Source organism: Perca fluviatilis, chromosome 16 (assembly GCF_010015445.1).
Source record: "Perca fluviatilis chromosome 16, GENO_Pfluv_1.0, whole genome shotgun sequence".
NCBI classification, from domain to species: Eukaryota; Metazoa; Chordata; class Actinopteri; order Perciformes; family Percidae; genus Perca; species Perca fluviatilis.
The window spans coordinates 24,883,202-24,909,975 of record NC_053127.1 but is presented as its reverse complement, the minus strand read 5'-3'; the positions used below and the strand labels follow the sequence as shown (position 1 = coordinate 24,909,975).

Sequence of the window (26,774 nt, the reverse complement as noted above, 5' to 3'; positions counted from 1 at the left end):
AGGCCTGCTTACTGTGCCATTCTGCCCCTGGAAGATTTTAAAAGGAAAGCCTGAGGCATATGCACTCATATAAACAAACTCAGAGAAAGTGAATAAAACTGGGTTTAAGAGTTCTTCAGGCTGGAAATCCGTAGCCTTATTGTGTTTCAGTTGGTCGGTATTGCAACAACAAATGCAGCTGTGCGGCATGCATGAGTGTGTCCTAACACCGCTCTACAGAGGAAATCTTAAGGGTTCTGTAAATTTGCATGATAAGCCAGAGAGCATGGTGCACAGCTGTCCTGAAAAGGATTACAACTAAATTGGCTTTAATGTACTTTGACAGTGGACAGAAAGTACATTTGGGAACATCACAATGAAGCTCACTTTAGAAACAATGTTCAATTTAAAATGTTCAACCAATCCAAAAAAAACAACAAAGATTGATATAACTTACATGACACCTTCATATACAACTTCCTGTCTTGACAAAGCTCTCCAAAAGGCCAACATGCACATCTTTCTCCCCGCTGCTGACTGTACAGGTGATAGGATGGCTCCTCGCCGTGCTTTAATGCCACTTGTCATCATCTGTAACACACAGCTCTCTCTGGAGTCGTACAAAACTGCAGCCAGAACATTCCAGGGAGCAGCAGGGGTATGAGCTTATCTCCCAGCCCAGTGGAGCAAGTAAATGATGTCGTCATCATCCACTTGTGTTGGAGCCCGATTGGTCTGAAGAGCCCCACATGCAAATGGTCTTTTAATACTGAGGTCCAAAATGCAGTTCAACGTGCACGATCTATATTGTTAAAACAGAAATCTATGTAGTTAGAGTATATCTGCAAAACTGCTTTGTTCTGATCTGTGATTCTCTGGAGGAACTACAAGCTATTGTGTGGTACCTTGAGGTGCTTTTGTGCACTTGGTACAATGGAATACTGCATTTTGCAAGGATAATTTGCAGGCTTTGAGGAGCCTCATGATCAAATGTCAATATTAAAGTTTCATTTTGTTAATAATGTGGATGTCAGAAAATCACAGCGGCCCATCTACCTGGAATGCTAGTGCGTAGCCTCTGGCACCGCTTAATTAACTCATCTACGTAGTTACAGAGGGCGTAATGGAAGAGAGAAATCACTCATCACCAGAACATCCTTCCTACTGATCTGACTTCAAACAGTGTCTCTATGTGGCAACAATCGTTCACAGTCCCAGTGATCCTCGCAAGTCGGCAACATTTTTACACACCACCCTTCAGAAACATACAAATCCATGATGAGAACAGAAATTGTATTTATTAAATCCATCAGTTTACTATTAAATGCTGGCTGGAATAGACTTTTATAAGATGCTAAGTTATTCCAGGCAAGATGAAAGAGCAGGTAGGCTGCAGTTTGGTGGGTGGCTAATTCCTGAAATAGGACTGTCAATTATGCATGTTTCAGTCTGGCTCTCTCCTTGCAGTCTGAGAGGTGCTTTAGCTCAGCAAAGAAGGAGCAGAAAGCAGAGGACACTAGAGGGAGACAATTTGTTCACATCTGCAGCCTTCTCCACAGCTTTCCCCGGGATTCTGAATTCCACTGTAATAGGCCCTCCTGAGAAAAGCAGAGATCACTCAATCCACAGTGATCAATATGAAATCATTCACAAAATCCGGAGGATCACTTTAACAGCATCTCAGGAGTGTTTGAATAATATCGCGAACAAATTTATGCCAGTGATTTAGTTTGAGCTATCTTTTAGTGTTGGATTAATAGAATATTGGATTCTTTCACATGTCAGTGCATGCTTAAAACACACGGTGAGCCTCTGTGAGAGTTATGCAAATTATGTATAAAGAATTTAAATCCCTGTAGACTTCGACTTTCACTTTAGAGCACGTCTGTATATTCATCACCCATATGTCTGTCTCCAGACATTTAAAGGTTAAAATATATTTTGTCGTTGGGTGGAGAAGAGGGTTTGTGCATGATCCAAAAACAATTTCTCCAAGGTCAAGTGAGGATTCTGAGGGTGTAAAATGATTACTGCAACAGGAAACAGGATGCCTCTTCTCAAAACAGCATCTCATAACACTGTCAGTGAGTCTGTTGCTTCTCTCACTTTCTTTTTCCCCTCAGCTCTTTCACACACTATCAATTTTACTTCTCTCTCAATCCCCAAATCCTCCAGTTTTCATGCAAAGGCTCAGTTAGTTACAAGCTTTTTTTGCATGCTGAGTTTCCTCTCTATTGAGAAGCGGTTCATCTTTCAGCACTGAATAAAAGCTACAGTTGCAAAAATATAATGTCAGAAATCTTTGCATTTTCCTCGATTCTAAATTGAATGGTGAATTATGATTCAGCCCAGATGAGTTCAAAGCACGCAGGATATAAAAAGGTGTCTCTTTCTTGAAATTCCTCATCCCCTCATTAATCAGAACAGCTTCAACAGCTGTCACCTTTTATAAATGCTTCCAAGCCATGATGATGTTACTGTGTGATCGGCATCAGTTTCAAGGGAATTTGTTCGTACATAGAAAAATATAACCCCTCTCTCTTTCCTCCTCACTCGATACTAGACGCTCAGCTGCTCTGAAAGCATTGCTGTCACAGCGCCTAAACTTGCTTAAAGAAGGATAAACATTTTAGGCACTTTCATCAGGCAGTGGTGGCTGCTCAGATTAAAGGAGAACACTGCTCTATTTAAAAATCTATACATTTTTCAACTTCAATCAGTGTCTAAAAGATCTGAAGAAACCCTGAACTAGAAATTTACTAGAGATTTTGCTGAAATATTATATGCTAGTTGACTGTAGTACCAGTCTTTGGTTTTAAATAGAATAGGATTGCTTTTGCATCAGTTTTGGGTTCAAACCTTGTTCACAATCCTTGATCAGATATTGTGAAACGTCACACCTGATGTATCTTTTCTTTCACATTTGACTTTGCTCTCTCCATGGTATAACAACAGTAAAAAGCTGGGCCATGATAACAATGTTCAAAAAGCAAAATAATGAACAAGCACACTGTGAAACCTGGGTCTCCAGTGTTTTTATTTGAGCATAAAACAAGTTGCTATTCATGTGTTAAATCCACTGTGATTTTTGCACACCTTGTGATCGCTTTAAAAACTGTTGTTCCTCAGAGCTCATATTCCGCATCAATCTATAACCTCCCTCACTCTTCTCTCTCTGCAGCTGCATGAGTGGATGCAATTTTTTTCACATTGACATCATGTGCTGTAAAACGCTGTCACACATTTGACAACCTATAGAAAATGCAACACTATAATAATCTGTAATATACCACCAAATGGCAAGGGACAGAACAATAGTGCATAGAAGGAAGAATAAGTAATAGTGTTTCACACAAGGTGGCATATTTCCATTTTCTTTGACACTCCTGTGCTACAAGGAATCGCCACCATTTGCCTTTATACCTTTTGTATCAGAGATACAGACAGCTGCAATGTGGAGTGTTCTCTAACTAATGACAGAGTTTTAGCTGTTGAACTGTCAAAAGTCTTGTTATTTGGTTTATCTAAGTCATTGTTTCAAAAACATGCTGCCTGGCTAGATAAGAAACTCCCTCTGGTAGTGCCCTCAACAGTACACACAGGCGGGCCTATTCAAGAAACTTCACTGAATGGGAATAATGAAATAGGATCACTAGTCACGTTTCACGCAGAGCTTGGATTGTATTGTTGTAATTATTCTCATGCTAAGATGAATGAAAACTGTGTTTATATAGAATATATTGTCTGAATTCTGTGAGCAGTAATGTGGCGTGGATACAAACAAATGTATAATACATCATATTAAACATCATGTGACTTGTTTGTACATACGATTTTCTTTTTTAGATTCTATTGATTGCCTACTGTGCAAATAATGTGTATCGAAACCAGATTTTCTTAAGACAAATATCATGCATGTTAATTTTATTTCTTATCCTTCTTCTTCTTTGGGGTCATGCAGGGGCAGAGGCAGTTTATCTCCACATACAGTACATTGTGCAGGGAGCAGGGCTGGCAGCTCATTACATGAAAACATTCATAATTACTCCACTGCATGTATGGATACCATACTTTATTGATCCCCATAGGATAAGCCTGTGTTGGCTTCTATAATGAATGTAATAGTTAAAGGTCAGACCTTAGGGTCAGCTGCAAAGATTCAGTATCATGCTCAGAGACCTTTTCCACAGGATCTGAACTGGCTTGAACACAGATTTTATGGCTCAGGAGACTCTATCAGCCCACCGCCTAAAGTTAGGCACTTTTTAATAATTTCAAAATCTGATCTTCTGTTTTTTCTAAGCTGTATCTGAAATATTAATTGTAACATGTTTTAATTTAATATACACATAAATACAGACTTGCTCTGTTGTTGTTATAGCATACAAGTATTTGTCATGCATGTTTAAAGCTGGAAATACCATTAAATGTGCACCTACTGTAGTAAGAATTTAAATGCACTAACCAAAAATCACGTCTTATTGGAAAATCACTTTGCCATAATATTGTTTGCCACCATTAAAAAAAATTATACAGTATTTCTGGGAATAAAACATTCAATAATTGTTGTTATTATTCAATTGTTGTTCATAAGCATGCTTTCCTTCTCCATTTTTAAATTACAGATGCCAGTCGACTGGTGCCGCACAATATCTATTTTAAATTTTGCCTCCCATTGCATGCAACTTTTAGCTGAATTAAACACTGCTTATTTCTTGATAAAAACACTTCTGAGCCATAACAATTAGGATATCATTCAAATATTAATATGCAAATGAGAATTGGCCCATTTTTATTTGCTTCTTTCTGAGGGACTATATTGCATGGCGGAAGAATAATAAGTTAAATCACGCTGCTGCTTTGTAAAGGTTTACTTGTCAGCTGAATACTAATATGTAAACATTGCTAATTAAGAAGAACATTTCTTGGACAAATATTTTTTTTTAATGGTATGTGTCCACTGATTTAGAAGAGCAATAAGCCACTCTCACCTCTAGTGGCTTAGTGTTTAATTAAATGACAAATCGGAGGATTGGTTTGCAGATTGCCTGAATTGACGTCAATTGGATTGGTTAGGTGACAGAGGCAGGCTCCGCCCCCTGTGGGCCAAGGTAGAGCATGCTGAGAGAGGGAGGAGGGAGCAGGGGGCTGAGCTGATCCCACGTGTGACGCTTTCATTCCCGGCTCAGTAATATTCTCATAGCGGGGCTTTGCATATCTCCTGCCGTATCTGTGTGTGTCTGTCACTGTTACTGTAGTCCCAGCCTATAGTTTGAAATAGATATGGAAGGAGACGGGAGTCAAGCCACATCCGGAAGCCTAAATGATTCACAACATGACCCGGGGTAAGAATCTTTCTAAATTTAATCCAAAGGTACGTTTTTTTTCATGTTACAACATCTTAAAGAGGACTTCGACTGCCGTGCTGGATTCGTCCCCACAGTAACGTTACGCACTTAAACCGTGCACGGGTCTGTTTCCACATTCAGTTAAAAGACCTCAGCTTTGTAGCAAGAGTAGCCTCCCCCTTTTATGTAGATAGACTGTAATTACTAAGCGCGAATGTGTTTTCCTAGTCTTCCTTTATCCTTTAAGGTCGCTTTTAGAAGTAGTTAGTCGTCAAAATGGCCGAACTGACATCTGGACTCACTTCTGTTGTGTTTTCCCCTTACAGTAAAATGTTTATCGGTGGCCTCAGCTGGCAAACATCACCAGGTGAGACTGTTATTCTCTTTTACACCGTGTCCTGTATTTCTTGTTGTTTTGTCGCTGTGACTGAGTGCTCGGTGTAGCTACTGGCGGTGTATGTGCGAATGTGCACTGTGCAGTACTGTACTGTATGGGATATCTCACTAGTGTGTGTGCGCACGATGTTATTTTTGATCTCCGTCCATCTGAAGTCCTCTATTCGACCCCTATGCGCATCGCGGGGTGTTTTTGAAATACAGTGACAACAGCATGCCCATATGTTTCTGTCAAATGACCCGACATATTTTCTCTATTCACAGACAGCCTTAGAGACTATTTTAGTAAATTCGGAGAAATAAGAGAATGTATGGTGATGAGAGACCCCACGACAAAACGCTCAAGGTAAATATAGGGCTTTTTTTCTACTTTTCCTTTCCTGTGCATGTAACGATATCGCTTACTTTGTCCGTGTTTAGTATTAATCCAGCGTGTATGTGTGTTTCTGTGTCCACGCGCGCATGTGTTCGTGTGTGTCCCTGTGTGCGCGCGCCTGCGTGTGGTTTCACAGCAAGCCAGATAAGCTTAAATGCTCACTGCTGTAAAGCTGCAGCCGAATGCAATTTGACATTGACTTTGTGACTGCACCACAATGTTGGTGTAGTGTCGTCTCATATTGTAACATACCAAATAATGATCAGCAGTGTCCCCAGTTTGTGATTCAAATCTGCTACAGGACGTCCATAATGTGGATTATAAATACATTTACACAGAAATATTGTAATAATACTAAGGTCATAGGAATATTATGCCTACTGTTATGCAATGTATTGTGGCAAGTCACAATATATATATATATATATAATTTTTTTTTGCATTTTTTATTTGCAAGAACCATCGTTTTGTAATTTTGTATGTATGCATTTTAACATTGTTGTTTTTGTCTTTGTGTGTTTGTTTTGCAGAGGATTTGGGTTTGTTACGTTTACAGATGCTGCCAGTGTAGATAAAGTCTTAGCTCAACAACACCACGAATTAGACTCAAAGACGGTGAGTTAATTTTATCTACACTTATATAAGTGTTCATTTCTTGTGTGTTTGCTGTTCTGCCAATGGAGACCCCCTGTCATAACTGTCTTGACTTTTAACTGCCTAAAGGCCTTGTGGGTAAACACCTCGTAGGGTAACAGGCTGTGTGGATCAAGGTCATGTATAAAGGCTAAATGCATGATGGTCCCTTCAACACTAAGCTTAGCAATACAACATAACTCCAGGGTGAATATTTTATGTGTTCACTTTCACTTCACTCTGTGAATGGGGCTGACACACCCCCTTCTTCGCTGCAGCCACATGTGCAGTGTGCACATATCTCATGTTCTACTGAAGGGCGTGCTGTCTCAGGCCTGCTGCCTCGCTACTGTTTGAGCCAGCAGTTATTGCATTGTATCACGCCTGATATGCACTGATACTGTAAGTGTGAAAAACTAGGTTTGAAACACTTTCACCCAAAAATAAGATTGCCCTGATGTCAAAAACAGAGTTTTGTATTTGTAAGTAAACTAAACTAAATAATGAATTAACTTACACAACAAAGATGTTATTCAAACTAGTTGTTTACTGTAATGTGAAATAATTGATTATGTAAATGTAGCAGTGTAACAGCAATCCATGACCTTTTTATAAATGTATGTTTTAGTTTAGAAAGAAATGTCTGAATTCACTTGCATAAATAAGGCAAATGATCCAGAGACATGCATATCATTCATGAAAAACTTTGAACTATTGTGGATTCTTCTTGCCCTTTTGAAATGTGTCAGTAGATGAATAATTAAAGATGCTAGTCATTTTTGAGAGATGTCTGTAGTGATGGATTAGACAGGGTTCAGCTGAAATTGTGTTTGTCTGGGATTTCTGCTCGGTAGGTGGTAATATCCACATATGCCAGCATAAGTTTTGGAAATGGAATAGCGCATGTTGAGGAAACATACTGTGTGTGCTATCTCGGCTAAAGGCAACTCTAGATGGAGGAATATTTTTAAGGATTTTGAAAGACCGATAGATTGGACAGTGGACCTTACTTTGTTTTCCTTTCAGTTATTTCAACTGCATAGTTCCTAGTAATGTGACTAATCTTTTTTTTATTACGGGGCTCTGAGGTTTCTGGACAGTTTTCAGAACAGCTCAGTTCTCCCCTAAGCCCATTCTCCAAATGGGCTTAGGGGTTTACTTATTCTACTGGTCTAAAATTGAGGTATTTACCATTTATAAACACAGTCAAAATACATTATTGGGCAAAAAGATGGTGGGCATACAGTTGATAATAAGTTTCTTCCCTCCCCCCCCCCAACCTATTAGATCCTTCTTCTTATGTTATTTCAAGTCTCAGGTGGGTCAGTGTATCACTCAAACTTTGTGCTTTAGTGTTCCTATGTGTTAGGGGCATAAGGCTGATAAGGACATACAGTGGTCCCTCTGTTCTGAATCAGTGACTATAAAGAGAAGACGGGGATCTTGGCAGTGAAACGACCAATAAGTACGGCGATGGTGTCGCAAAAATGTATAAAGAGTGGAGTACGTAGAAGCAGGTTAAGGAGCTGCTTGGAAGGGTAATTATATAAACATACTTTAATGCAGAATCTAGAGCAGTTTGATAACTTCAAGCTTGACAGTTTGAATGCTCAACATTGTGACAGCTTGACAGTGTGTGTGTGTGTGTGTGTATGTATATATATATATATATTATTTATATATATATATATATATATATATATATATATATATATATATATATATATATATATATATATATGGTTCTATTAAGATATTCATTGGATCTAACTTGATGACCTCATGCTCATAACCTCATGTGAAAATACATTTCCTCTAACAGAGGACAATAAATGTCTGTCTGTCTGTCTGTCTGTCTGTCTCGAACAGCACAATCTCAAACCACCGCTACTTCTCTTGCTACTGACTTATTGATTACAATGTAGTTTTTTTTCACCCATAAGAAAAAGGTCTTTCATACTTTTTTTTTTTTCTCATATTAAAGTTACTAAACTTTCGTCTGGCAGCTTCTACATATTGTCATTACCAAAATGTAGAATATTATTGGTTTATTTTCTTATGTATTATGCTGGAGTTAAAACACAGATTTGTCTTGCTCCTCTGAAGCATAATCCTGTAATGTGAAATCACAATTTCTGTACATAAACAATTGTATTATATTACATTTATTGAAGGCTATAGGTCATATTTGGATAAATATGTCATACTTGTCCGATCTGACAGTGCCTCACCTTGAAAACTGAACCGTGACATTTTAAGGTCTGACATCCAACCGTCATTTTCTCTGAATTGTGACGTTGGTACACCGGCACAGCAAAGTTCTCTTAACTTGTTGCACATCTGTCCTTACCTAATTGGCAATTCACTCAGGGCCTGATGTGAAATCTTTACTTTTTTTTATGATATAAATATATATGTATAATTACCTCTTTCACGTAGTGTCCTTCCTAAAAAATCTATATGTTGTGGAAGTGGATTTTCATTCCAAATTTGTTCAGGTATTTGTGGGGGGGCTTTTTTGCCTTTTTTATTAGATAGCATGCAGTTGAAAGCTGACAGGAAATGAAGGGAGAAAGAGGCCTGGCCAGACTCGATCAGGGGATGTTGTGATTATATGGTCAGCGTCGTAAAACCCTTAGGCCACCTCAAATAAATAGTTTGTAATGACTAGCAACATAATCATATTGGACGTTGACGTTTACAGTCTATATTTAAAAAGATATGGAGCCAAATGAGATTTGCATTCCTGTCTAATGTTAATGAAACAATTAGTTTTGTGTATGATTTATTGTCTTTGTTTCCATGGCCATGTATTTTGTACCCCCCAAACCTGAAATATATTGATGATACTAATAGTCCTGTAATAAAATGGAGAAATAATGGTTTCATCATAATAAAGAACAAAGTGAAGCTTTGTGTTTTTTTTTTTGTTTTTTTTTGCTTGACATTTTTGTAATCGGATGAGTGTTTGACAGTATAATTGACATACCAAAGAAATTGATATTTCCGAGCTGCTAATGTGCTGTTGTTTATCCGTCGGCGTGCAATAGGAGATTACAAACCTAAGGCAGCTGTCAGCTGTGTTGTTTTCCTCACTATTAGTCATTGGGCTATATCTGCTTTGCTGTTGTATATCTTAACACTATCAAGATTGCATTGCATTAGGATCTATCATATCTCTTTACAAAGTTGCTCAGCAGGAAAGAAAAGAACGAATTGGTCCAGCAAATGTGGATGGTTCTTGATGTGTTTGCAGATGTTGGTTCGATACAAGCCTCCTACTTTAGCAGTGCTTGAATGAATCCGTACCAATGTTTTTGTCCTTAGTAACCTTGAAGGGAGTGAGTGGCTTGAGGTGCTTTGACTGTGAACAAGTTGAGTCATATTATTCGTACAAGGAAAATTATACCTGATTTAAATTATTATTTTTTTTGCTTGTTTATCTCATTTTATTTTACAGATATAGTTGGATATGTGAATTTAACTGACACACACACACAGTATAGTAATTATTATTAAGTAGTATTAGAAGCAAGCAAACACAAAAGAGGAAGTTCTTGCTTTGATTACACTGAGACATCACAAATTATTTCAGTATGGAACATTATTTTAGCATAACATTTCCAATTAATATAACATCCACAAAAAAATGCCAGCATGTGCAACAGTTTTTTTTGGTACCGTGTCCTCTACCTTTTGTCCGGTTATGAAAGCACTTGAATGTGAATAATACACATTGTGAAGCACAGCCTGGGGCATCAAAACACACATGCTGGTAATTCAGAACATAGTTACCATTTTTCATGATGCTTTGTTCAGTTTAGAATAGGGGTGGAACGGTACACAGAAGTCACGGTTCGGTTCATACCGCGGTTCAGACATCACGGCTCGGTACGAGCACGGTACAGTGGAGGGAAAAGCAAAACAAAAATGCAGAAGGCAATTATTTCTTTTTATTGTTTATGTCTCAGGCTGTCATACAGTCTCTCCCCGGAGCTAGCTGCAACAGCCTGAAGTGTGTAAAGTAAGTACCCAACATCCTCTCCAGACTCCATCTGTAACTTGTAAACAAAATAAGACAATCAGACAAACTAAATTACCTGATTAATGCAACGTTATCACGACGTCTCCCGGCCATTCTTCACCGCAGAAAGCTGCTCCCTGCCTGGCTGAAGCTAATATAGTTAGCCTGAAGAAACAAGGCGTCTGTCCCAACTAACGTTACGGTTCGGAGCCGCAACACTAATCTACATCAGCATTCTTATCCACCACTCTCCACCACTGTAGCTGACTGGGAAACCGAAGTTTGGCCCAACTTGCGACCTCAAAGAGGCCGGTGGGTCTTCAAACTCTTGTGGGTCGCCACCACTCGCCATACTCGTCCTGCATTCATAGGTGGAGCTCGGCTACATAGGCGGCGCGCCAATCAGAGCTTCAGAGCTAAGGCGGTGCTACAGATTAGGTGTCCCTAAAGAACCCGCGTATTTAACAGTAGCTCCGCATTACATTAGTTCCGCATTACATTCATTAATTTGCACGCAAGTTTTATTTATTTTTATAGCGTGTATTCTCCGTGTAAATTCATGCACCGAACCGTGACGCCCGTACCGTTTCGGTTCAATATGAATACATGTACCGTTCCACCCCTAGTTTAGAAATATGCAACTCAAAGCATCTGTTCCTAAGGATGTTTCGCGGCAGGCCGGTATGAACAGGGGGGATCATAGTACATGATTTAGCATTTGAGAAGTAACATTTGAGAGCTTAACAAGGCAGTAGATGGATTCCAGGTTGGCATCTTTTTTAATTGTTTTATGTAAAGCAGTTATAAAGAATTTAATAAAAGGTGATAAAATATTTATCAGGGACCTAACGTTTGAATGTAAAATATGAATTTGTCATGACTGTGTTAAGCCATTCATCTTAGTTTAAACAGCATGGATATGGTTTCAGTCTTAATTTCTTGCAACCTGTAAAACCCACAAACTCATCTTTTCTTGTAAGGTAAACATATTCTATGTGGCCCTGGGTAATTCCAGCTTTTATTGAATGACCAAGGGTCAAATTTTACTCGCAGTGCCGATGTTTTAAGTGAGGCAGGAAGCAACGCAAGAGGAAAGGAGGAGAAAAAATATGGATGAGCAGCTGTTCTAGGCAGATCTAAATCGGTTTCATCAGAGTTTAGGAGGTAAAGTCAAATCAGTGAGCTAAACTCTGACTTGCTCTTGTTTAAGTATAGCAGGTGCTCTGTCTTCTGCAGTTAATTATAGCTGAAGGCGTTATTAGTGCATGCTGTATCTTGCCAGTACATATAGAACATCAGATGTTTGTCATGGCAGTAATGTCATTTCTTGTGTCATACCAGTGAATCTGCATCATACTCCTAATGGTTTTGCATATTTTCTTTAGAAAATGAAAAGATGTCCAATTTCCTTGTTGAGCGTGAGGTTTGGTAAAATTCCCATTATTGATTTGACGAGCATAACAAACTGCCTTTTTGAGGTGGTTTTCCACCGAAAAAAGAAAAAAAAAAAATCAGTAAAGATTGACAGCAGCGATATGAAACATTTATGTTTTAATTTCTCGTCTGCTCCGCTGGTATCACACAGGCACACCTGTGGACCTACTCACACACTTAAGTTGGAGAAAGCTGCAAGCTTTGATAAGCCTTTTCCTTTTAGCTTAAACACCACATCAACATGCTAGTGTAGATATGTCTTAAGAGAGAGGAAGAGAATTTACCCAGGAGCCGCATTAATATATGAAATCCTTTTTTATAAGATGTGAACTTAAGATATAGGCTGTTTCTCTGCCCTGATCTCCCACAGTCGCATGCAGAAGCGGCCCACAGAGACCCTTTAGTAAAAGGCTGCGGAAGATAAAAGATGGAGAGGCGGGGTTGGGGGGATTCCTCTTGGTCTGTTCTCATTTATTATGTTGACATATCGGGTTGTATGATGTCTTGAGGAAGTCTACTTTTGTTCTCTGCGTAAGATCATGTTTCATCATATAGGAAAGGTGCACTGAGACTATTAATCTGAAAAAAAGGTATTGTTAGGGTGATGTAAAGAGACCATAGGGTGAGAAATACTTACTAACACACTGGAGAGGCCAGTGTGAGTGAGGAAAAAGCTCTTGACATAGACTGCAGCTGCTTCACCAGAAGTGCATCTTTAGCATGTCACTAGCCATGCTCTTGTGCTCCGCATGAACTGAACAGTGTACACTTGCCTAGATGCTATCTGAGATACCCGCATTTCAAAAGGCACACATACCGTAATTGCAGAGCCCTTTGAAAATGACATCACATTAGACGCTGCCAGTCAATTGTACATAACAGGTACTGCTGCCATTAGGTTGTTACCATAATTTAATCACAGGAAAAAAGAAACCCCATACAACCTACAGTACAGACATTTGTAGATAACAGATGCCTTTTAATAATCATACCCTTATTACCGGTAAGGATAGGAACACTGTTCTCTCACAAGGAACACACTGAGTGCATTTACATTCACACTAGTAGCCAGGTTTTTCAAGTTCAATGTAAAAGTCCTATCCCAAATAAGATCAAAACTAGGATAAGACTCCAAAACTGGGTTATTCACACCCCTGCATACATGATGCTAACAATATCCAGGCTTCCGATCACCTGTGTGCAGTTGTGTCTTGATTTCATATCATCTTCCTAGCATCATCCATGATGTTCTGTACCAACAAAAAATGTTGTCCTGCAAAAGGTGTTAACATGCCACAGTATCCTGGTTTTTATTGGACTACTCCAGGTAGCATACTTATCCAGGTCATTTGTCACACGTGTGAATTGGGTCTGGCCCTAGTTTTTAAAGTATGATTTTGTTGTGGCTCATACATAAAAATATAGTCGTAGGTTAACTCATTACTGGCTGTTTCAATGATGCATGTTGATTACAATTTGCATTTGAACACATAATTCTTGGCTGCAACTAACAATTATTTTCATAATTGATGAATTTACCGATTCTTCTACTTTCAATTAATCAAATAATTAATTAAAAAAAACGTTTTTAAATGCCCAGCGCAGTTTCCTAGAGTCAAAGGTGAAGTCGTCAAATGTCTTGGTTTGTCTGACCAAAATATTCAATTATCTGTAATGTTAAAACAAGGAAAAGCTGCACATTTTCACATTGGAGAAGCTTAACAAGAGAATGTTTGTACCCAAACGAACATTCAATTGTCAAAATAGTTGCTGATTAATTTACTGTTGATCGATTGATCAACAAATTTTTGCAGTTCTACATTATACCATCAATTACAGTGGTATTTTGGCCATATCTTCTTACCCTACCTGTCTTTGGACCATTCAGGTGGGTTCTGTGTGTATTGCTTCTACTTTGCAACATGTACAAAAAACCCTGCTTTTAAGAAAGACGACAGCAAAGGACAATATGTTATACATCAGTCAAGACAATCCATGTAAAGTTCATTACTAGAAGAAGATAAAGTCCAGGTGTTTACCTGCTTAATAGTGCTGGTTTCCCCCCATTTCAGCAGTTAATCTGGCAACCAATAAAATGCAATGTTCAAAGGTGGAGCACATTCATATACTGAGCAGATTGTTCAATCAACTCCAAGTCAGGTTTCTAAATATCTATGTGCTGTTTAGTTTGCATGCACTGCTCGGTATCCATGATAAAGACATTTCCTAGAGGGGGATTAATAAAGTACTTTAACTGCTGCTAGATGATAACCAAACAGCTACAGCTGGATGGGAGGTCTTGCGTTCTACACTACAGTCATGTGTCTTCATTTTGTGTTTTAACACATTTTTAGGTACACATGTTCCCTAAATAATGCCTTCTCTACCTCTACATCAGCTTGTGATTTGTTCCCAGAATCCATTTCAACAAACCACAGAGAGTATGCCTAAACTTGTTGGATGTAGCTGATGTAGGTGGAGAATGTGAAACTAAGAGTGAAAGCTAAAGCAAAGTAAGGACGAGAGGGTGTTTTTCCCTCCCCCAACCCAATAAGTACTTTATTGAAAACAAAATGGTCCCAAACACGCAATGTAAATCACTAATACTGTAGGCATTTTTTGTTGTTTTGTGTTAAAAATGTTTAAGGTGTTTGTAGATGAAAACCAACTTGAGTGAAATAAAATTTGCAAATACTGTATGTGTGGTTATGTGTGATTACTGAAACAAGTGCACTACCCAAGTTCGGTTGACTGATTGCAAACTTGTTGGTATGTGTGTACATAACAAAAATGTTTCAGGAAGGAAGTATCAGGTGAAACTGAGACAACATAGACTGGTTCAAAAGGTACAGTTACCCAGTGCAAAGGGCAAGGGATATTTTAGCTCTTGGCCTTAAATATGTATGTATTTTTTTTACATAAAAACCACATGAATATGTAAACTAAAGCGAAACAATTGCTACATCTCCCCTCCTCATGATCAAATTTCTCAAAGGAGTCATTCATCATAAGTTGTGACCTAAAAAGGTGCTGCTACAGGATTTCTCAGAAGGATTGGTTAGTAAGTCCTCTTTGCCTAATTTGGTTGCATTGCTCTGAGTATGATTTAAACAATCTGCAGTAGCCCCATTTTGAACACAATTATGTGCATATAATTGCCTATTTTTGATCATTATATTTTCAGCTGACGGAAAACTATATGACCTCCATTGCTGCTGTGTTTAAGTGCTCTCTTGTGCATGGTGAAACGGGAAGCTTCATAGTGAATAGAAATTCTCAGCAGGACAGAAAAACAATTAGTTCACGCAGTATGGTGAAATGAGGTTTGATATGTTTGTATAGGCTTAAAAAGTAAGATACATTACCAAATATAGAGGACTTTGGTATTCAAAGCATAATGTGTTGTCTTTGCTCAAATAGGGCGCACAAAATAATTGAGTTTGAATTGGTTTTGCCTGGGGCTAAGTGCTAAAACAAATCTTTAAATGAAATTCATTACAAGCAGAGTTGCCATACCCAGGTGTTATTGAATTCATTTCTCATTTTGACTTGATTTAGAAAGATAAGCGTAATAACTGAGACTGACAGAAAAGATGACAATGACATTGCAAATCATGGTTTCCCTTCAAACACATTAAAACGTAGTCAGTCTCATTGGCTTAATTGATCTGTGCAGATGGTGTCTTTTTGTTCTTGTGTTCCTTAATTCACTTTCTTTCCATGGTTTCTCTCAGCAGAAAGAGATGTCTTTTTTTCTTTAAATATATCCATCTGTGCTGAAGGAGTAACTTTTATGAAAGCATAGAATTGGTACACTTATTGTAGATATTTCAGTATAACACGCCGCAAAATATGGAACAGCATGAAAAGGATTTTCTGTTAAACACAAATAAGTAGTAGTATGCCAAAAAGCAAATATTTTCTCTTTTACAATTCCATTGGTATCCAGGCAAGGACACTTTAGGATGACATTGCTGATGAGATAGTTCATTGTAAGTGCAAGGTTGGTGAGACCCCCCACCACATACCTTCATACCAGTGAAATTAATGAGGAAAATGTAGCTAATGAGATAACAAGCACAAGATGGAGAAACAGGCTGATCTGACGCATCCTCACAGTTATTTGGCAATATCTGGAGGTGTCAGCGGCCTCAGACTCTCATTTTCTCCCTGTCATATTCAATCAGCGATTCCTGCCTAAAAATAAAAGCGAATCTCTGCTGCGACCATGACCAGCAGAACGATGGTGTGCCTGGCCTCCACACTAACTTTTTTTCTATTTCTTTGATGCAGTTTTGGTTTTTTATTTATTGTTGTTTTTTTATACATCAGCACCAGAATATGATTTGGTAGCACCAATATTTTAGACAGTAATTAGTAGTAATTAATATGCGCTTTCCTAAAGTACATCGCCCAATCCAATGAATATTGTGCCTAGAACGTGTCATTGAGCTCCAACAATTGTAGAAAATCTGACACAGTAAGTAATGAGGTCAGTGATATGGGCCAGCTATCTTCTGCTGCCCAGTGACATTCTGAGAAATGTACCTAGCTTGAAATCAAAGTAGTTATTGGGCCAAATCTCTGCACCAGTCTAATTATTGGGTGTTGTAGAGTAGGGATTAAAGCTTTAGTGCGTAACTTTTTTATATTAATGAACGTCCGTTACATTCAAGCCATTGCCAAATGAGTTGCTACAAAGCTAATTAAGACTATCAGCTCCACAAAACTCTCTCTGTATTTCTCAGTATGGCTATGTTCAGAAGATTGTGTTGTCCGGTGACTTTTCCGCGCAGAAGCTAGAGTAGAGTTAATTACCTCTTCTGAAGAGTCCAAGTGTACTGTTGCTGTTTGTTCAGTTTGAATTGTTTACATTGGCTGCAACATGACTACATGGTTACTAAGATGTTAAGCTACCCATAACCATAACCCAGCCATTCCTTAGTGAAAATAACCTACCCTAACCTTAACCAGAGTGGGCGTACAGAATGAAAAAAGAATGACGTCAGATTTGACAAAAGCCAGGTCTTGAAGTAGCAGAGCCATTTAGTTACAAAATCCCTCCTTTCTATGTTCTTATCACCACTTTGTTGGGCCATTCATGTGCACTTCATTTGTAATTGCAATAATTTTGACGGCTATTGAATGCAGCTTTAGTGTCAAAAAATGCTTCTCAAATTCAAAAGCAGACTGTCTGTATCGCCACAGGCTGATTATGCAGCTTTTGTAAATCTTAATGGCTCCAATAAATTGTTATCATTGTGAGCGGAAAATATCACATTTTAATACATTAAGTTGTTGAATATGTATTACTGCTATTAAAATCCTAGTATTTATTCCTGACCACAAAGGATTTAAAATGTGACCATGTGAATGCTTGCACTCTGGGGTCCCTTTGTGGGCTTACAGTTTTAGAAATATTTTCAACACCTGTTCATTGCTTTTCACTCTTAAAATATCACAGCTTTTCTTTTAACAATGATTTTGCTATTCTTTTCTCATTCGCAGATTGATCCTAAGGTTGCCTTTCCACGTCGCGCCCAGCCTAAGGTAAGAATGAATTGGTGACTAACCCTTTTCAAAGAAAAATGATTATGTCTCATGTCACTAGCTTACATAATTTTGTGTGCTCACACAGCAGATACAAAGAGGCAGTGTTTGTCTGTTTGTTATTCTAGAGAAATACCTAGTCTGGCTCCATTGTTCTCACCTTGTCTATGCTGTTTCACCAAAGCAATTAAAGTTGGACATATTAGACTTAAAGGAAATGTTCAGCATGATTGAGGTTATGTTGTTTTTTTGTATTACCTCACTGCTTTTATATCTACATCATTTTCTGTGCCTATATGCTTGTATATTCATTTCATCCCTCATAGTTGTTTTTAATGTCAAATAGTTTCAAATGTACTCTTTTGTTATTATTACAAAATAGTTCCATGCCATTTTTAGTCTGCAATAGTTGGAATCAAGCTTCATTGTGTGTTGATGCAACAGAGTATAAGTGGGAAACCATTTTTCGCTGGTAACTTGATGGAGGAGGCGGTCTCTAATACATCGGCAGAGGACGTTAGCTATTAGTTGAAAGTTTTATGTAGGTGTGGAAAAGAGGACATTTAAGAAAGTGGAATCAAGATCCTCCTCTCTTGTGTTGGATGTTATATAGTAGGTGCCAGTAATGTAAACAGCGAGAGTTTTTTTTATTTTTAAATGGAAAGAAATGATTTGTGACTTCTCATTGACAGTGATGAATTACATTTAGTGGCTAAATTATACATCTATTGAGTTGTTTTCTATAGCTTTTGGAGTTGAATAGGATTGAATGAAATAAGTGATTAAGAAATATCTTTAATTGTAGTGCATGCATGTAGAAATGGTAACAATTAGCATTGACACAATGGGTGATTTAAAAGATAAGCCAAACTCCAATCACGCAGGAACTGTCGTATGAGCTCCTCCATGATGCCCATTATCTTTTCCTTTTCTTGATTACTGGTCTTGAGCAGCTCTATTGACGATTAAATATTCAGCGCGTGCAGATGGTGCTGTGGCATAGTCAAGGGCTTTGTTGACATGCCCTCTCACACCAACCCGCAGCTTTAGTGTGAAGGCACAGTACAGCGTAGCGTTATTCAACATCACTATCGGGCCTTTATCCACCTAAGCCAGGTGGAAATCGATAATAGATTTTCTCCTTCCCACTGGATCAGAGAGAGGCATTGTTAAAGAGTTGGTCAGGTTTCAAATGAGAAATTGGCAGTGCAGGCTTTCAAAGCCAGAGCACATGGTGACTTAAGGATATCGGCATATGGTTGAGAAACTACCAGTGTTTCTCCACATTTTCTTTACACACCAAGTGTATCGCTTGAACTTCTTCTGTTCTGAGCCTTGCTTATGAAAGTCGAGGATGCAATAAAACCGCTCAGATTGGTTGATGATGCTTCCAATTTTTTTTTAAGTGAACAAGAAACTCCTCTTGCTGTCGTGGTTATTGTTAATCTTTTTTTAAACAGTGCTATATTCTTTTTTTTTTTTTGCAATGACTCAGAAAAGGAAATACAATATTTTGAGCTGTTCCGCAACATATTTGTCATTCTACCTTGCGTGGTTCATAACTCAGTGAAATAATGACACCGTAACAGAATTTGTGGCACGGCAAAAGCCTTGTACCAATAATTTATAAAATGGCTATAGGGCAAGCTTGTTAGAAAAGAAAAATGGTCGTATTGAATGTGGATTATAAAGGATCTTAACGCAATGGGATTAAGCCAGATAGATTAACATTGCATGGGTTTTTACTTTTATGTTCAATTGATTTAAGACCTTTTTTTAAAAAGAAGTCCCATTCTGAGGTTTCCATTTAGAAAGTCCTCTCTGTTTTGCATTTGCTTTCTTTTGTCCCTCTCTCCCCTCCACTGTCTGCTTGCCTGGCTGCTTATGCAGCTGTTGAATAGGCTTCCTTCTTGTTTAAAGAAGCGCGGCTTGGCAGGTGCCTCTGTGGCACGGGCTTCGGGGAGCAAATCGTGACAAGCCCAATCAGCGTTAATTTTCTCACGGCTAACAATGACCTCACAAGTAACCCTGCCAGTGACCTCCCGCTGCTGAATGCTGCAGTATGGTAAAACTATACAGTATGTACAGCACGTAGAGTAATGCTGAAAACAGACAGGAAGTGAAGGTGAACACAGAGGACATTTCACTGTAAACAACTGAAGGTGTTTGCACCGGGATGACAGGATCACAGGAAAAACAACTTGTATCAGCAGGCATAACTGACACTGCCCCAAAACACGGACATTTGCATTATGAAGAGACAGTCGGACGCGGACAGGAAGGAGTTTGGCAACAAATAATCATTAGGCTATATCGAAACAGACAGCCTGGCAATCATTTAATGTGAATCTGAGTTGACATGCATGACAAAGTCGACTTGCTCAGGGCATTTGTATTGGTACGTACAAGTCTGGAGAATTTTACGTCTCTGTTTTTAAGGCCAGTATTGTACCTGAATTGTAGGTTGTTGTCATTATAGGACATAAATATGATCTTGTATGACAAATATGTCACGGAGTGCGGATAACCTCTGCCTTGCCCGTTGCAATTGGGAATCTTGGAGACGTTTGATTTTTTGTAATCTATGTTTTTTGTGACCATCTCCACTAGAATATTGTTAAATGGCATCAAGGGGAGATAACCACAGGTTCTGTCAGTCAAAGAAAACCTGCTAAAGAAATGCAAACTGGCACAACTCAAGCTTATCTTAAGATTTAAAAGCGAACATTTTGTATTAGAAATAGAAGCTGTGCTTACAAGTCGTGTCGAAGGTGTCAATGCAGACTACTCCACAGATATTCAGGGATTAGGTTTCTTCTGTTGATGATTGACAGATGGAAAGAGAGGATTAAACAATGATGATGTGATGCAAGGTGTTTTATGCACATTCGTTTATACCTTGCCTGTTCAGCCTGGCTGGGGTTAGCCATGGCTCTATTAGATAGGCAGCTAAAAGTAGCTTTAGAATTCCAGGATTTCAAGATGCAGTCAATGTTTCAGCATATCAACATTTAGTTTCACGACAAGCCATTCTTAGTAACAATTATTTTTACCACCATAAGAATGTAATACTTTCTCTTTTTAAAGGTGGGGTGAATATAAGTTTTCAGGAGAGTTCAGTTTCTATATTGGAGAGATTAATATTTACATGGCATATGTACTGTATGTTGAAAGACTTATTGGTCACTGCAATAGTTTCTCCTGTCCATACTGTCCATAAAGGATTACTCATTTTGTGTAGAAATGCATTGGCTGAAGCTAAGTATATGATGCCTCAACAGTCAAGACATTTGAACCTATCCTTTAACTCCAGTCAGACTGTTTCACATCAAAATATCCTAGTTTTTTAAACCCCAATTGTGTGTTTTTAAATTCCTAGTCCTTATTTTTCTCCTATCTATATTTCGAGCTTGATGCGATGCTGACAATTCTTAAAAAAAAAACCACATGCCTTTTTTTTTTTTGTATTGTGGCTGTGTATAGAAAGTGGTACAGAAGACGGAGATGAGATGACGCTGTTTCCTTGTTTGATATTTTCCAGTAAGGTTCATACTGAAAGATGTAAACGAGGCCTGCTCTCTGTTTCCTGGAGAAATCAAAGCGACGGTTTCCGCCGACATTGCTCCAGATTTACCACTCAACTGCTGGCGTCATTACCGCTGCTGCCGCTGCTTTTGTTTCCGACAGTGGAGTCACACACAACTATGGCATGTCCCAGCATGATTTTAATTGCCATTGGGACTGTGGCCACTTCAGTCGGAGATGAGTTCTGATGGCTTGTTATGGAAATGAAAGGAAGGAGCAGCAACCATGTACAGAGCAATGGGCAGAACCCTCTTCTTGTACCGCCATAAAGGGATTTGCCGTGAAAGCCATCCCGAACAGGTTGTCACTGTGGCTTTGGATGTAGAACGAAGACTCTATCGGTGCACAGATAGATGTGTACAGCACAGAAGCAGCTGTGACAACACTTGCAGAAATTCTGTTTATTTTGTTTGCAATGACAGTTTTCTTTCCTGAAACTTCTCGTATTAAAACTGCTTGCCTTAATGTCAGTGAGGAGGAAGTGAGAAACTGTTCTTGTACATTGGTTGAGGTAATTCTGGGATATCGGTCAAAAATACCCAAATTGTCCTCCAGCCTGTGACAGCTGTGGCTGTGGTTTCCCCGTTGGTGGCCTACTGTTAGCATCGGCCTATCTCTGGCAGCTCGAGCTCTCTCTTACTCTTTGCCTCTCTCTTTGTCTCACTCTCTGTCTCTGTATGTCATCTTCTCTTTCTCCCTTTTGCCTCTGTCTGTCTCACACTTTTTTTCCCTGTGAATGGCAAAATGACCAGTACCTCCACCTCCTCCACTTGTCTGTGTCCCACACCTCTTTGTGTGCTTCATGTTCTTACCTGCAGGAAAAAGACTTCAAGAGAGATTTCAATTCTGAAGTTTTAATGAAGTCTAATAATAATGCTGCGGTGAAGTAAATGCACATTCTCATCCCCTGCGCCTTTGTTCTGTGTGACTTAAACACACAACACACACACACACACACACACACACACACACACACACACACACACACACACACACACACACACACACACACACACACACACACATAAATACATACATACATACATACATACATACATAGGATAACATGTACCCATACTGAATTAGAGAGGTGCAGGTGTGTATTTTTTTTTTTTATACAAATTCAAAACAAACTTGTACCTGGTGTCCTCTTTCATTATTCTCTTTTTATTCATCTCTAACTCCCTCATCTCCCTCATTCTGTCTCTGTCTTCCCCTCACTGTGCTTTTTTTGTTGTTGTTATTTGATCTAGATTTAACATTGTGATATTCCCCTACACAAAATGATCCTTATTTTAAATGACACAGCTCACTGCTGGGAAAATGAAACCTCTGTAGCTGCCAGCCCCTTTGAATGTCCCTGTGAGTTTATTAAAAGCACCAGCTTCCCCGTTCTTATGCCGATCTGCACAGCCGCACAAGTATGAAAGAATATTCAAGGACAAAAGTTTTTAATGTAGAACAGAATGCCGTATCAATATCTTTGTTCAGCTTTACAGTTTATGACAATGAGCCCTCCCAAATATTTATTATGAGAAGATTATTTCTTATTAGACATTTCTCATGTCAAGGCATTTCTACTATGCGGATAGCACACAAAGTGGAAGGAAGCAAAATAATGTTATGTTGTGCAGGCTATTATCCGAACCTGACGTCGTATTTCAAGGCACATGGAGCAGGTCTTATCCTGGTGAGCAACCAAGATGTCCAACTGAAAAGATATTTGCTGCATTTCTCAAAATAAATGCACTTTTGAAATGGGTTTCACAACTGACACTAAATGCACTGACGTTTCACTGAAACCGAGAGACAGACGGATGACGAAGGAAAAGTGACAAGCGAGTTGATGGGAATTCTTCACTGTCACTCTCCCCTCGCCCCTGAAAAAAAACGTTGTGCCGCCAACGTAAATAAAACCCTGCTTTAGATGGAGTATGACACAAGGAGTTGTCCCCCGTGGTAATGGCTACTTTGCCAAAGCTGGAGATGGGTTTAAATCCCTGACCCGTCAGCTCCTTTGCTTTCAGTGGCCTCAGTGGAACTGCTCCAGATGAAAATGGGGCCAGAGCACAGGCATATGAATGACTGTTTGTTTGGTGGTCAGACACAATCACCAACTGAGTGACCCAGTTGACGGGTAGTCAAAGCGATGCTCAGTTTGATTCATGCATGTTTCTTTTGTTTGTGTTTCACACTTTCTAAATGTATCTTGTGTGCCTTTTTGTGTGCTTTCCTCCAATATTTATGCTTCAGCTGAAAGATAAATGATGTGTAAATGTGGATGCTAGTTTAATTTTTTTTCTTTTTTTTTTTTACTGCAGATATAATGTTAACACATTTCCTTTGTTTAAATAATTGCCGGAGCGCTTATAAATGGAGTGCACATGTGTGTGATTCTTCTTTTCCTCGGCATCCCTCTTTTCTGCTCCGGTCTCCTTGGTTGCGGGTGGAGAATAATTAGGTTTTCTAGAAGATTGAGGGGTTCTTACAATGCTTACCAATGGCAGCAGTCAGGCAGGCTAGTGCTGGCAGGGCAGAGAGGACAGAGGGCTGTGCAGGAGCCTGGCACTGCTAAACCTGATGCTGACTGACAGTAATGAGGACAGCCTGCTAGCCAGGATAGAGAGGAGAGGAGGGCATGGTCCTCCACTATACCTCTCAAGACCTCTTATCAAAGTCTCTGTGCGTATGCACACACATGTACACACACAGCTACAAACAACACAAGCACAGCAAAACACAAGTTCAATGTGTACTAGGTAGACCAGAGCAAATACATCACTGGGCTGTGGTATATCCATCTTATTTGGCTTTACCTATGCACCTTGTAGAAATAATATCAATTGATATCTATTTCAATAAAAAAAAAAAAGTTCTAGCAGCAGCTTTGTGACTTTCTGTTCAGTCACTAGAAAACAGCAGGCCTTCAGGTATTTAGAAATAACCCCAAAAAAGGTGTTTCATTTACTGTAAAAAAAAAAATAGCACATTCATGTTTCCTCAAATACATGAGTTGTAAATGACAACCAATACTTTAAGATGTTGTGTGTGTTCCTGTAGTTACTGTAAGGTAAAACTAATTGACTGTAAAGTAACAGTAATTACTATACTAGCTTTTGGTGGTTTGGTTTTTAGTCTAACATCAGAAGAATGGCCGCACAAACCAACAGTGACTCTGATCTTGGGCCCTCCGCAACTGTAGCATTGTTCTGTATTAGTGCACTGTGATTATGTGACAGGTGGATTAGCCAGTCATGTTCAGCTTTCTCATGATATGAACATCCTTTTCCAATCTTCTTCAGTGTCCACCCTTCAGAGAGTGGCTTTGGCCGATGAGGATTTTTTTTGTTGCCTTTTTATGGCCTTTAATTGACAGGAGAACTTAAAGACAGGAAAGGGGAGAGAGAGGTGGGGACGACATGCAGCAAAGGGCCACAGGTCGGACTCGAACCGTGCCGCTGCCAAGGACTCAGCCTATATGAAGTCGCCCCGAGGAATGCATTCCTAATTTTTTTTTTTTTTTTACAGTGACTTACTTGATATTGCGTTTTGAATGAAAAACTGGAAATAATTAAAAAGGGACGTCCAGTTTTATTTAGGATGATAAGGTCCATTGTGTTGTCAGACACATCACCTCGCTGTCCAGTTTGGAATTCTCATTACTTCTCACCACCTTCACCCCTGTGTTTCTGCTTTCAAACACGCAGCCTGGGATTTGTACAACAGAGAGTGAAATATGCCATCCGTAGCAAGAGAGGCTCAGGTGTGTCAAGATGCCTGCAATTATAGACCCACAGCTATACTGTATATAGGCCATATATATACACAGTATGAGCACCTCTTACAAAATGTCATAGAAGAAAAAGGACCTGTTTTATATATTTTATGAAAATAATACAATGTTTGTGTTTTGTGTTATGGTCATTGTCGTACAGATTACATACAACAATCTGCACTATATGTTTTGTACCGTAAAGTATTCACATACTACAAAACAGATGCGGGTACTAAACCAGCATATAAACTGTAAAGTAGTGTACTGTATATAGTATGAGTGTAACATGGCAAGAAAGTGACCATAATTATGCAAAATAAAACACACACAGACTAAACGTTAGTTAGAAGACATAAATAGTTACGGTTACTGTAAAATAAGTTGCATTTTGTAAAATCTGCCTTGTTTTTTAGTAGGTTTCTTTTACTCTATCAACCCCAAGAGTGAGGTTTGAAACGTACAGTATCTACTATAGTATTTTTGTAATTGTGAAAGTAAAGCCAAGGTCTGATCATTTTGTGTTGGACGTGTCTGTCTGATTGGAGGATTGCCTGACTGGCTCACTGAAGTGTTCTGCCATGATTGGATCCCGTTGTCATTGTAGAGTACGATATTGGAATCTCGCAGGCCAGATTGCTCTTTCTCACTTTGACGCTGTGTGACAGTTCATGCTCTGTAGTTTTTATGTGCTGTCCTGTGTTTTTTTTTCTTTTTTTTTTTTTTTCTTTTCTGTTGGGGCCACCAGCCTCTCAGATTAAGAATGATATTCCTTCGGCATGACAAGCCTGTCAGGTTATTAGTTGTGCCATTGTTGGTAGTGTGATTACGGCCAATAGCTTGTGTTGCCTGTTTCTGGTTCAACTGCTTGTCTGCAACATGTCACTGTATCCAGTGGGTGCAACATTGCATCCTTTTTAATCAACCCAAAGCATGTGGATCATATGACAACTTTGTTGTACTTATTGTGGTGGTGTCACTTTTAATGGCCTCGGGTCATCACCAAAACCAGACTAATGTTTAGTTAAGTCACCGCACACACATTGACTCTAACACAGTCAATAGAGCAACACTCTAATAATAACCAAACACAACTGGGTAGACAAGAAATAACAAGCAGCGAACGGAAACATATTCTTTGCTGTAATTACATATTGCAGAACTTCAGCGCTATTATTTTACTTGTCACTCTAAGCAGCTGTGTGATGTGTTTTCTTTGTGTTACACCCCAAAATATCTTCACCAGAAGGTGACTGTGGTGTATCTGTTGTCACTTTGATGTATAAATATTATGTAATCAGCGGAAAGCATATAGAACATTGATCCTTTGTTGTTTAATTAAAATGATTGGCTATTTGTTTCACTTCAACAGACGAGTCTCGATAAAAGATGAAAAGGTCGACAGGATATAAGTGTTTCACGATAAAACAATGTAACGGATGCAAAGTTCTGAAGTAGCTCTAATGCAGGAGGCCAAATTGCGTATGATAAGAATCATTCAGCCCATTCCTATCCTCACACTGTATTTTTGTGAATTCCACCTGATGTGGGAGCCAGTGAAAGGCTACCGTTATGCACGTACTTTGCCCAGAACTGCTTAATAGGTCCCAAACGGCCCCAGTGGCACAAAAATCTGCGTGGTATTGTTGGTAATAGCAGGAACTAGATAGAATCTGA

At 38.9% G+C, this 26,774-nt stretch overlaps 1 protein-coding gene across 14 annotated transcripts in view; it reads left to right on the top strand.

The window, feature by feature from the left end:
* Positions 1-5,122: 5,122 nt before the first annotated feature.
* Positions 5,123-26,774, top strand: part of LOC120544362 (RNA-binding protein Musashi homolog 2) — a 249,051-nt gene continuing 227,399 nt past the window's right edge. For 6 of the 14 annotated variants that reach the window (XR_005636485.1, XM_039778034.1, XM_039778028.1 and 3 more), the window contains exons 1-5: positions 5,126-5,324; positions 5,654-5,694; positions 5,988-6,069; positions 6,630-6,714; positions 17,699-17,740. Coding sequence is in view for 12 of the 14 variants with exons in the window: in XM_039778034.1 (XP_039633968.1) it covers positions 5,263-5,324; positions 5,654-5,694; positions 5,988-6,069; positions 6,630-6,714; positions 17,699-17,740 (312 nt within the window). In the remaining 2 variants the exon portion in view is untranslated. Of the gene's footprint in view, positions 5,325-5,653; positions 5,695-5,987; positions 6,070-6,629; positions 6,715-17,698; positions 17,741-26,774 lie in introns of all 14 variants that reach the window. The other 8 variants (XM_039778035.1, XM_039778033.1, XM_039778031.1 and 5 more) reach the window with 3 other exon arrangements.